The following is a 13367-nucleotide window of genomic DNA, read 5'->3' as shown; positions in this document are numbered from 1 at the left end:
CACAGGTCAGGCCCATGGAGAGAACAGAACCTAAGGAGAAGCAGGCAGAGCCACATCACAGCCAGCAAATTAAGTTTCAGCCTCTAAAGACAAAAAACCTCTGAGACAATAGTCAGGACATGTGCCGACTGAAAGGAGCTGCAGGACGGTTTGACGTAAATCTCACAGCAGCAGGCAGTTGGACAAAGTGGACGAATCCCTCAGAGGGACATAGAACTGATTTAAAGGTTTACAGACAGTCACGGCACAGTAACAACAGCTGGAGAAGCACACACTGCTTTCTATAATCAATGTTCTGAAGCTTATTTCTGCTTTAATTTAATATATTACTAGGCATTTATGTTTGTATCAAAAAGAGCACTTTGCAGAGGACTTTGAAAACTTTAAGGAGTTCAAAAGTGGAGGTAAGAGTATTTTTTATTTGCACAAATATTTATTTCTTAAAGGATATTCGCAAAATGAACAGTCTACTCCTCGCAGGTCTACCTATGAACATAAAATATGTAGATGTATTTTAGGTTTGACAATATTTTGGCAAGTTAACGGTTCTGAAATGTGAATTCAAAAATGACTTTATACTGCGAGACTCCTGGTGGCCACTGGGGGGCAGACTTTAAAACCTTTCTGTCTCAAACGTCTAATAAAAAGATGAACTTCACTCAGGAAACACAAAGTAAACACTTTTTTAAAGTGTGATTCATACATACTGACCAGAGAGTGTTTGAAAATAATTTCATGCTTGAAAAAAGAAATTATGCCCTAAAGAATTTTTTTTAATTATTTTTTTTTCCATTTGGGTTTCAGATTTAAATATTTATCTTTGTTGCAGAAAGATCAGTTATTGTTCCTTCTGAATTATAGGATGGAGACAGAGTCAGATGCTAAAGTTCAATCAGAAAAGTACAAAAGAAAAAGAGTATTAGTGCGAAATCTGAGCTGTGATTTTGGAGATATTGCTTACATTTCCAGTACTTTAACCTGAATATTGATCAAACTCTTGACTATAATTTAATCCAGTAAGTGATAAACATGATAACTAATATTTGATTGGGGTATGTTTGAGCGTTTTATGTCAAAATGAACAAATATATCTTTATTATGCACAGCTGACTCTTCATCCAGTTCCTGATGGACACACTTTCCATCCACTGCTGTCACCTCCTGCAGCATCACACAGGCATGCTGTGATTAGGGTTCTGTGTCCCCCATCTGTCATTCTCCCAGTGAAATCACACACACACACACACACACACGCACGCTAGCAGTAGGTGTACTCTTCTTGATCCGGAGTGGTGGAAGCAGGGAGTGATAGACCAACAGGATGAGGAGTGGATCCAATAACTGTTGGATTCTACGCTTCAGGTGCTCTTGACCTCAATTATTCACACACACACACACATGCTTGCAGTCACAGAGGTAGAGAGTCTGAATGGTTTCATCGAGCTGAGTTTGTAAGGAGCCAAATTAAACCTTCAGGGAAGCAGACTGAAGCCAAAATGGATTGGCATCCCTCCGGTTGTGAAGGGAGTCTGCATCCAATCATATTCCATGTTAGCGGGGAGAATACATATGAATCAGTGATAGCCGGAGGCAAAAAGGATGGCAGGGTGCTCTGGAGCTCAGGGTTTGACAGGAGGGAGTCAATTATACGGCAGACAAGTGAGCTGAGGGATGTATTTTGCTGCTGACAGACAGAAAATGAAAATCAGTGGATAAATTATTTGAGAAAATGAGGTTTTTGACTTCAGCACTTTTCTGAATAGGCCCAAGGAGACTTAACCATTTAAAACCATTCTTCTGGGGATGTTTGAATTGATGGAATTTTTCCTCTTTGGCCCCTTTAAATCAGTTTGTTTTGCTGTTTAATAGAGGATAACTCAAACTCACAGTTTAGCTCAAAAGGGCTCCAGAAAAACTCAATTTGTTTATATTTTGTTTGAAAACCATTGAATTTCTGGCACCCACCTTGGTCTTGCCCAGCTGCCAATCTGCACTGCTGCTGTCGTAGAGGTGCAGCAGGTGCTTGCATCGCCCTCTGGGGTCGTCTGACATCAGCAAGCCCTTCATCAGCACCTTGTACCTGAAGGGGGAGTGGGAAAGAGCAAAGGTTGGCTTCACACAAAGAATCGACGAGTCTTAAACTTTATAGATCAAGAACTAAAGAGATTAGCATGGGCTCCATCTATCTGAATTTAGTTTAACTGAATTTAAAGCCCAAAATAAATTTGTGACCTCCGTAAACATTTTCCTAATGATTTTATGGTCTTTATATTCTGTTTCATGTCTTATTTAATAGAACATGAGCTCTAACTGAATTCTGGTCCCATTTTTAGGAACCCACTCAGTCAAGTACAATCTAATCCTGTTAGAAAGGATGGCCACAGAACACAAGAAAACAAACATCTCAGAGGCAGAATCTTCACGCAGCTCATGTTCCAAACCTGGAGCAGAAGTCCTGGAAAGTTCTCCGGACCGGGAAGCCGGTGCGTCTTATCTTGACTGTTTCCAACATGCCGGAGTATCTGAGCTGGTTCAGAACCACCGTCTGGTCGAAATGGTCAGGCATCTGAATAAACAGAGTCAGATTAATCTTCCTGTGCCTGAGGAACATTCCCATGACGCGACAAAGTGACATAACTCAACCCTGAGTTTGAACGTGTGCCCTCTGTGGAACAGGAACCGATCGGTCCTGCAGCATCAGCTAATGATTTTCAGTCACTGGAATAGGATGGAGTTTCTGGTGATCCTCTGCTTTAATAACTCTGTTACAGCATCACAGACTGATCTATAGGTGTATTTACTATTTGTCAATCAGAACAAATTGGTCACTTGATTTAAGTTCACAGAAGTAAAAATGGTGATTTCTGAGTTATTTTGCAGCGTTTATGATTACTAAGAAAAAGAAAACTAACTGTTTTGTGTCAAGATTTGCCTGAACTGATTTCACACTGATAGAGACTTGGCAAGAAATGGAAAATGATTATCTTTTAATTTGATTAGAATTACAGCAGTCAACCTAAAAAAAAGCCCAAAGTTCACTCTTTGTGACAGTTTAATGTGTGATCAAAACCAGAATCTCAAAGAACAGAAAACAAGAATGATTATTTATAACATTTTAAAAAAGGTACTTATTGCAAAGTATGGAATCAAACATAAAATCAAACATTTATCCCAAATTATATTTAATCGTGCAGTTTGAAAGAGTTTAGTTCAGTGGTTCTCCAGTTCTATTGATATGAAATTTCAGGTAAAACTATAAGAGTGCATCTTCTGTTCTGCTAAATACGATAAAAAAAAGAGAAAGAACGAGTAAGAAAACTGTCAAGAATAAATATCGGGGATCAAGCAGAGCTCTGCATCCAAACAGACTTTTCTTGGACTGGTAAGGTCACAGTTTTAACCTGACTTCTCTTTTTATCTGCGTTCTTCACTCAACATATCTGAGCATAAACACATCATAAACTGTTGAACTTCTCCAACCCAACAGTTCTTCCATGGATTTTGCCATTATTAACCTGTTTTCAGTCACTTCAGGTGTTTTTGTAGGAAAACAAATGCATATGGTAACTTTATTTTAAAACTATTTTTAATTTAAGACACCAATATGAGAAAAATATTGTGGATTAGGTTTATGACTTTGTAATTTAATTTTTACGGGTCTTTATAACTTTACATCAGCAGCTTTGAGCCGATGGTTCTGAACTGCAAAACCAAAATGTTTGAGATCAGAGAGAGAAAAATGCAACAACAGCAACAAGTTTTAAAACACACTTAGCAGTGAGAGCATCATCACTTCCCAAACTGCATGAGTCAAAGCCCTTCTCCGGGGGACTCTTGCCACCCTGTAACCTCGGTGGGCGTTAGTAGGGGCGGGGGGGCTCTAAATAAGTGGGAGCTTTCATACTGGATTGTAATGCCTCCTTTATCCCCCCCCCTGATAGCCCATTGATGGCACATTGGAGCTGCTGAGAAGAAGGGAGGCCAATTCAGCAGCAGATCCTGACTGAGTGACTGAATGGTGGCTTTTTGTGCCACCGGCCGCAGAGCGAAACTCGTTAGCATAATTAGCATTTGCATACGGATGGGATGCAGCCACATAAAGAGGAGCGGTGTCAGGGAGCTGCCTTCTTTTCATCAACGGCTGTTTCCTCTTTTTGCTTTGATTTTGGTGCTTCTGGGATTTAAACTGTAACTTTGTTTGGAGGTTTCACACTTTACTTCTTTCTTCATCTTCTTCCCCAACAGCCACTGCTTTTAATTAATTTAAAACATCTTGGTGTGACGTTTAAACTGCTGTACTGCTGCCAGGCTGAACCTATTTACATTTAAGTAACTCTTTTATGACACAACTCAAGTATGCACATCAGAAGTGGTGAATATGATTTATGATTCAGAGGGACCAGACCAATTGCTTCATTAAACTAAATTTGGTTTCAGTCTCCATAATTAACTGCAGCATGGTACTGGTTTTGAAAAGGTTGAGACAAATGGAAACAAAAAATTTTTAAAAAGTATTGAGCTGTAGCTTCAGTTTCTGCTTTTATTTCATGGTGGATAAATAATTTCAGCTGCTCCTATTAGAGCTGTTGATATGAATGGATGAAATGAGGCAGATATACAGTAAATGTATTACCCAGGTGTGGGTAATAATGGGATGATGTTAAATCTGCAACATATTGAGCTAAAATTCAGAGAATTTTTGATCATTAAAATGAAGTATTTTGCACACATAAGCAAGAATAACAGTGATGCAAACCAGCATTCATAAGAAGATGGACCATTTTAGGTGTCTGCTGGTGACTGACAACAATAGCTGTCACAGCTTGATTTTCCAGCTAAAGATTCAGAGATGGAGGCATTCATGAACACAAATGGAGGCGGGACAGTCTGCTCCCACAGGGGGTTGGAGAAAACAGCAAACACAAAAAAAACCTAAATTTAAGAAGCGTTGTCCATCTCTCAGCTTCAATAACAGATGAAAGCTGCAGCCTTGTGAGACACAGCTTTCTGTATTTTATCCTGAGCAAAGATTTCTCTCCTGCGTTCATTAATTCAGTGATAACACAACACATGCCTTCCTGAATGGCTGGGATGCAAAAATTAATTTATATGATGACATTTCAAAGCTTGGCATTTGCGTTGTCCTCCTGACATTAACAAAGTTCACTTTGTCTCAAGGGACAAAATCCAAAATGATTATCAAATAAATTAAAAACAAACCAGGTTCTATACAAAAAAAACCCTGATTAATTCAAGTTGCAGCTTTGTCTGTGGGGTGTTGTCTGAGTGTTCAGGCCTGAATATCAGATCCAGCAGGGATTATCACTCACTGCTGAGGGGGAATCCCTGAAACAAAGTTCCTGCTTATAGGTGCACATAAATCCAGTTTAAATCCCTGCCACTGTGGGATTTAAGGGTGAGGATTTGAATTCTTTAGAAACATCAATGTCTATAGAGAAACCTCCAGAAGTTGTGCTTCAAAAAAAAAAAACATTTTGCAGACAATTTCAGCTCCATTCACTGACTTGTTCAATCTTTGTGTAAACTCTCATGACTAATAAACACGCTCTGGGAAACAAGAACAAAACTTTAGATTTGTGCAGTTCCATCTAGAGTCTAAACAAAATTGCTTAAATCAACATGAAACAAGACAATTTTAAAAATTAACACCATGTCAAACTGCAGAGGCCCTCTGAAGTTGTTACAGAATAAATGCAAACACAAGCTTTTTTCAAAAAACTATTCTGTGATGTGGCACCAATTAAGACACCCATGTCCAGCAGAAACGTGAGCTTTCATTGAAGCCAGCCATTAAGGAGGCATGGAGTGGAACTCAGCAGGGTTTACATGGAGCGCTACTCTTAAAATGTGTGATCTCTCATTTTAAATCTCATATCTCAGACAGTCTTACTGGTTCCACAGACTCTTTCATCAATTGATCCCACCTCACGCCACAAAGCCAGCCTACCCTTTCATGTATCGATTGTTGGTACCGTCTGCACCTCGATTAATGGATCAGAGGCACGACAGAAGCAGGTTGACTTCAACTCCCCATGTGAAGCTGCCTCAGGCCTGGCTTGAAGTATTTTGTGGAAGAAGCTACACTTTCTGAAAGCTGCAGGTGATGTCAACAGATTGCTTGAAGGCCAGTGTCAAAACGTAGCGTCACTATGATTGAATCAATCAAAGAGAGGCGGCTTATTACCTCTCTAAGGAAGGCTGAAACTAAAAAAAACAGATTTATCTCAAGAAATGATGCCAGATTCTGCATCAGTGTTGTCTCCGAGTCATCACATTGTTCCCAAGCATTTCTAATCCATACACATGTATGTATGGCAAAACATATCAGTTTATCTATTCATTTATCCAGTCATTTTAGCTCTAATATTAGCCGAATTCTAAATAACCGTTGCTTAACTGAACTTTCAACTCTCTTCATCTTAACATTTCATTATTCTTTAAGTTATTTCCCTAACCCAGAGATCCTAGCACTAATCTTAACCAAATTCTAACCAAATAAGTAAATCATAGTAACACGGATCACTAAATAATTAGCTGTCATGGCAAGTACAAAGAAAGGTGACTTCTTTTTGTACCCACAAAAATCTTCAACCAAAACTGAAAACAGTCACAGATTTGTGACACTGTGGTGAGATAAAACACCTCACTGAGGTAAATAAATGTTAACTTAGCATCACAAATGGATTAAGGGAGGAAATCATTTCCTTTTAACCAGAATTGTAATCCCATTAGCAAGAGAACAGATCTTTTCTCAAAAACTTCCTCTTCATTAACATGTCATTTACAAAACACTCTTCTCATTTCTTGTATTCAGTTTCATTAATTTTGTGCCCCTCAGGCTTGATAATAATAATAATAATCATCACACACTCACAAAGCATAAAGTCTCTGGCTCCATCCCAAGTCTCAAATGTCTCTCCTCCCTCTTAAAATTCAATACGCATCGCTTCAGGACCAAAAACCTTCAAGTTCAATTAACGAGACAACAAACAGGAAACATCAGAGGCACGGTGTGCAGTGAAACGCGTCGTGGAGTTACACAGCAATGATGACAATGAAGGGAGGAACATCTAAACTGGGTAAAGCATAAAAAACAAACAAACAAAAAACACAAAGGCTTTAAGAGTTTCACAACATTTTAGCCTACTGCAAACTGAAAACTTTACTAATTAAAATGGTTTTAGCCTGTTTAATTTACTTTTAGAGCTAAATTTACAGCCTAAATTTAGGCTGCAAAATCATTTTTTGAGATCTATTTTCTTTATTTATAGTTATGCTAATTAAGAACATTTAAATTTTGTATGAGAATTTAAAAAAAACTGCTTTATGCTTGAGTCAGCTAGCCAAAAACAAATAAAATTGCTGCATCTCACTTCATACCTCAGCACTTCAGCCAACCCACAGCTGGACATTTACAGCACATGCACAAAGTGTGCATGTGTGCATCATCTGCACAAAGTGTGCACTTCAATGCACAGCTTCCCACCAGCAACATGCATCAGGTCTCACCTTGCATTGTAGCTCCCTGCTCCGTTTCCCCTGCAGGATTTTTTCTTTCCCAAATCAGAAACGAATGACAAAACTTCCTAAAGCTGCTGTGTGTCTCTTCAGCACACATTCACACACATTCTGCCTCCACAGAGTCAAACAAAGGCTTTCAAACCCAGAACTCCACTCCCCTTTCTGTGTGGGGAGGGAGGGCCGCGGTTGCCATGGCGATGCATCTCCTGCTGAGGCTAATTTGTGCCGACCACTTGTAGGGTCTCTGATAGTGTGTTTGAGAGTCAAAAAAAAGAGCAGGATGTTTAGATTCAAACGTGGTGGTGGCTTTCAGTGTCCACTCACTGCAGCTGACTGGACTGATGGAGTGATTTAAAAAACGAGTTCTGATTCAAAACAGACCAAAAATGACAATTATAAATGTGAACTATGATCTTTAAATTGTTTAAACTGCTGCCACACAGACAAATGAAAGCTTGGGGGACATTTTCAATAACAATTTCACCAGAGATGTGATGTTTTAGTCTCCTGAGATCTCGGTATACCACTAGTAAATATATATGTACACAAACACAAAATATAGCTTGCCATACTGGGATGAGAGATTAGCAATAAATGTTGTTGCAATAGGCAGTGTGTAGACTGTAACCCCTGCAGAATTGTGGAAAAAAAATAATTCCTGCTAATTAAAATCAGCACATTTGTTTGAAAAATATACTGCAGGATGACTCAATTTAATTTATTCAAAAAAAGCTCCAAAATGAGCCAAGTTACAGGCAGTATGCATTCAAATTTTATTCTTTCTGAATACTTTTGACTGACCGTTGCCAACTTCTTTGTGTTTCTTTTTGCAAGCTAAGCAGTACTGTACACTCCTTTAGTTTAAGTCTTTAACTCTTCTAGTGAAATTCAGGAAACAAGGAAATTGTTTCTTTAATATTTGGGAGTTCACACAAAAATCCAAACAACCCAAACAGTATCAATCAGAATAATGTTAGAAACAATTGTGTTGTTTGTGGTTGTCTTACATATTTACTGCTTTACTTTAACTTTCCACTGAGACTCTGGCATCTTTGTGGTGATTGGAAAATGGACAATGCGTACATTAACATGCTGTTGTTGTTTCCAGAGCCGTTGGTGCGTGATATTATGCCTTCTGATTGTGTATTGATATTACCACAGACAGGACACTTACCATCTGGAAAAGTCCCATGAGCCTGCAGGCTTTTTTAGCTCGCTGCTGCATCACTTTTCCCAAAAACAACTTTCAGTTTTCCATGATCCAGCCAGTGAGTTAAAGTCTTTTTTTAAATAAAATATTTAAATTGGCTGATTTGAAGACCTGAAGTTAAACGACTATAATTAGTCACTTTTAAGCCTAAAAGACAAAACTTTACTTCATGTTTCTGGTTCTGTTTTGAGTGTCTGTTAAAGGCCACTTCAGTTGTGTGTGGGTTAATAATTTCACACTCACACATCATCCCTCAGTTTTCCTCCCTCCTCTCCCCTTCAACACCTGCTCGGACTCAAACAGGCAGATGACAGGACGCCTCACGGGGGTTTTTAGGGGGCCACGTGCCGCGGTGCTCTGCCCCATGTTTCCCCTGGGGAGGCACTAACACCCTCTCCACCTCTTTGCCTCACTACATTAAGCTCCACTCAGAGGTCATCAAGCAGCTCTGTTTAACATTCGATCTGAGGAGAAGTCCAGACGGCCGTGTTTCGCTTCATAAAAACTGCGAGCTGTTCAGCTGGTCTCCCAGTCCCAACACCCATGTGGACGACTTTTACCCCCACATCAAATTACACAGATCTTACTATTTATAATAAAACAGAATAAGAAAGATTTTAAAGGATACCTCAGGTCTGTTGCAGTGGAGTTTTGTGAAAAGGTTGTGAACAATTAACATCTTACCTGTTGTAGACGGCTCTTTATGCCAATAATAGCTATGAAAGAAGAGCTGGAGATCGTAGCAGTTTTAAGAATCCACCCTGATCTTGACCCTGCTCAGACGAGCTGTTAGTTCGGTAATCCTGTTCGAGTTTAATTCTGTTTCTACAAACTTTTAGTAACAAGCGTTACCAGATCCAGACATAAAACTAGAGGTGACGGGACTTTTTCATTGGTGGCCTCCAATCTGTGAAACAACCGGCCTCTGAAAATTAAAACTGCTCAGACCATTTGTGATTTTAAATCTATGCTGAAAACCCATGTGTTTTCACTGGCTTTTAGTTCTAATTCAGCAGGACATCCTGATTTTCTTTCCTTTTTTGTTGATTTTCTTTTTAATTTGTTTTACTGTGCAAGTTTGAGTCATCTAAAATTATCTGGTTTAATGAGGATCTAACTGTATTTTACTTCACCTGCAATACTTTCATATTTCAACTTTTGTACAGCACTTTGGTCAACAGGGGCTGTTTGTAAAAAGTGCTAAAAAATAAACTTCCATTGATAGATTCATCCAAACAAAGAGCTTTCTACAGCAGGTAACATAATAACTGTTCATAACCTTTTCACACAACCCCACTTCAAAATGTTCAGATTTTCCCTTTAAAATCTTACAATAGTTCAGACAATCAAGTCATTTAAACCAATTATTAGCTGTTCCTCACATCGGTTTCCGTCTTATCTTTCTCTAGCCCAGACTACACCCACACACACCCACACACACACACACACACACGGTGCTGAACAGAAGGACCCTCTGTTTGAACCAACAGACCCTCAGATGAGAAAAACACGCAAACGTCCCGACAGCGACTCTACAGCTGCATTTAATTTGCGTCACAAACCTCCTCTCTGACTCCACCGCCGCTGCCCAACAGAGACACGACTGACGTAACGACACGCCAGCTGAACAAGATAACGAGAACATTTTCCAGTCCAGTACCAAGCTCTGACATCAGGATCGATATTAGTTTCATTTATCACAGACTAAACAGGAAGTCAAAGCATGTACTGAACAGCTGTGCTTTATGGACTAGTTGTGTTTGAAGGGAAACAACAAATCTTCACTATAATTACCTTTAATTCATCAGTCTGCTGGTGATGTTGATGTAATATTAAAAATGTCTGACCAGTCTCTGGTAAAAAGCTTGAACTATGATTTTGAGCAGATGAGGCTCAGCTGGTCGAGTTATCGTCTCACAATCAGAAAGTTGGTGATTTACCCCCCAGACATCTCCACCATGTGTGGAAATGTCCTGGAGCGAGACCCTTAACCCTCATGTTGACCTCAATATAATGTTGTAAAAAAAGTGCTGCAAATATAAACTGAAATCACAGAGAAAGCTTTCTGTGTGAACATAAATCCAGATCACAAATCAAACCTGAATTACTAAGAAACTGACCAGTTTTTTATGACATTCTGAAAATATTATGAAACTATAAACTAGTTAGAAGATCAGATATATTACATGAATAAAATTAAACCATTTAATGACTTTGAGAAGAGACGATGTAAAAGAAAATCATTGTTAAAAAGCATGAGGTAGTGCTGATGAGACGTCCACAAACACCTTCCTGTCTGTCGTTTGTGGACAACAGCTCCACAGGCTTTACTACCCCAGCCTGTTGCTAGGCAACCTGGGGTCGAAGGTCACCTGGAGAGTCAGACGTTTCTCATTTCTTTTGGAGAGGGGGAGGATTGTTTAATTATTAAATGACAACCGATTCACACACACTCTCTGCCCTCTGACATCCTGACCTGTAAATATTTACAGCGAGAGAGTGTGTGTGTGTGTGTGTGTGTTGGGAACATGTTCATATGTCTTCATGAATAAATGTTTCAGGGACTCTGACCTTGTGCGTGTTGGGTTTGATGCATCGGATGAAGTACGGGTTGGAGGTGCTGAGCGTGGCCATCAGAGAGTGAAGAGAGGCCTGAAAAAAACAGAAACAGGTGCAGATATTTTTATTACTACCAATAATACAAGTACCTAATATCACTAAAACCCCAATGAAATGCAAATAAAAACAGAATGCGATGACTTACAAATGTTATAAATTATGTTTTATTGACAATGGAACATCGTAAAAACATTTAATGTTTGAACTACGAAATCATATCATATTTGGGAAAAAATAGGGTAATTTTGAATTGATGGCAGCAACACATGGAGGGAGCTTTTTTGTTTGTTTGTTTATTTGTAACACTTGTAACTCAGTACTACCTGTCTGTGAACAGTTGCTGAAATATTTACTACAACCAAAACTGCTTCTGCTTCAAATAAAACTCCTGTTTATTCTGTGCAGCAAGTTGTAGCGTTACGTTTAAGGGGGGCTCTTCAGTAAACATCTGTTTGTTTGTTTGTTTGTTTGTTTGTGACTTGCCTTAAACTGGGAGCTGACGGTCGGCCGTCGGTGCTTGCAGCTGCTCTTCAGCGTGTCCTGTTTGTTTCGGCTCAACACGTGTTCAAACAGATCATAGACAAAGTCCAACCTGAGAACCAGAAGAGGATTAAAGATCAGGCGTGATGTAGGAGTACGGAAATATTAAACCTGTTTCATTCTTTATGCTGCTGTCACAATAATAAAGCTGATAACAAAACTGCACTTCATATTTAGGACCAGAAGTGAGTTTTCCTCCAACTCTGCTACAACATATTTATGTATAAAGTAACAGGGCCAACAGATACTGGAACCAAATAGCCTTTATTTACTTATTTATAAGGCTGCAAAAAGGAGCAGAATACAAACTTTAAATAAATCTTTAAAAATGTATTATCTCCTGACAACAGTTTGCATTTAGGATTCCATTTATTTGAAGCTTTTAAAGTTGAATTATATATACATAAAACATCTCCAACAATACACAGACTATCAGTTCCATTAATCATATTATTTTTTTAATCAACCAAAGTAAATGTTTGAAAGTACGAAGGAACCAACCTGCTTTCTCTCAGCATGTTGAGGATGTCATCCCTGAAAGTGTCTCTGTTCTTCTCCAGCATCCCCCTCACGTCGTACACCACCTGCAGCCGGCCACAAGGGGGCAGCAGAGTTTTACAGGAGCACAGAGAAGCAAACTCCACATGTGCAAGTCCATCCATCCATCCTTCCGTCCGTCCGTCCGTCCGTCCACCCACCCACCCATCCATCCATCCGTCCGTCCATCCATCCATCCATCCATCCATCCATCCGCAAGTATTTTTATTTAAATAATCAGCCTCTTTATAAACAGCAGACTACACAACACTAAAGATGGCGTTAACTCAGATACGATGGCGTTACCTCTCCTGCGTAGTGTCTGACTCCAAAGTAGTGCACAGCAACACGAGGTTTCACATAAAATGGATTTTTCTGAGGGAAAACACAGAAAAAGGGTTACAAAGAACAAGACAGACTATGAGAACTGCCATCTTCAGAAAAATACATAAATAAATTGTTTTAATTTAAGTGTAAACTGAGAAAACCCAAAGTTCCCAGCAGAACTTAAACACGTTCTTACAGGATAAGCAAACCTGGTTTCAAATTTTAGTTTCCTGCAGGAATATTTAGTCTTAAATGGAGTCACAACACAGCACACCTCAAAATATGACAACCTAAAGATATTTGGTGATCGAATAACTGCAGACATCAAGTCAATAAAAGCTTTCAGACGTACGGAGTGCTGGCTGTGAAGTTTCTCCAGTAAGGTGTCGTCTGTGGCTTTAGGAAAGTGACTCTCCTCGTTCATCAGCGCCAGGAGACCCAGTTTCTGTAACAAAAATATAAATATCATCTTTATCAGCATCAGACATCAGCATAAACCTACTTGGTTTTAGTTTTTTATATATTGGTATGTTTTGAATTTAAAATCAAGTGATTTTATTGTTGCCGTTTCAGGTAAATATTCATTAGACAT

General features: G+C 39.1%; 1 protein-coding gene across 2 annotated transcripts in view; it reads right to left on the bottom strand.

Annotated features, from left to right (window-relative positions):
• Positions 1-13367, bottom strand: part of myo10 (myosin X) — an 89381-nt gene that overhangs the window by 13289 nt on the left and 62725 nt on the right. For both annotated transcript variants that reach the window (XM_017433580.3, XM_017433581.3), the window contains exons 15-21: positions 13128-13220; positions 12755-12823; positions 12413-12495; positions 11855-11963; positions 11324-11404; positions 2442-2566; positions 1966-2080 (exon numbers count right to left, since the gene is read on the bottom strand). In XM_017433580.3, the coding sequence (XP_017289069.1) occupies positions 1966-2080; positions 2442-2566; positions 11324-11404; positions 11855-11963; positions 12413-12495; positions 12755-12823; positions 13128-13220 (675 nt within the window). The remainder of the gene's footprint in view (positions 1-1965; positions 2081-2441; positions 2567-11323; positions 11405-11854; positions 11964-12412; positions 12496-12754; positions 12824-13127; positions 13221-13367) is intronic.

Source organism: Kryptolebias marmoratus, linkage group LG20 (genome assembly GCF_001649575.2).
Source record: "Kryptolebias marmoratus isolate JLee-2015 linkage group LG20, ASM164957v2, whole genome shotgun sequence".
NCBI lineage: Eukaryota > Metazoa > Chordata > Actinopteri > Cyprinodontiformes > Rivulidae > Kryptolebias > Kryptolebias marmoratus.
The sequence above is the reverse complement of the archived record's forward strand: the minus strand, read 5'-3'. Positions and strand labels throughout refer to the sequence as shown.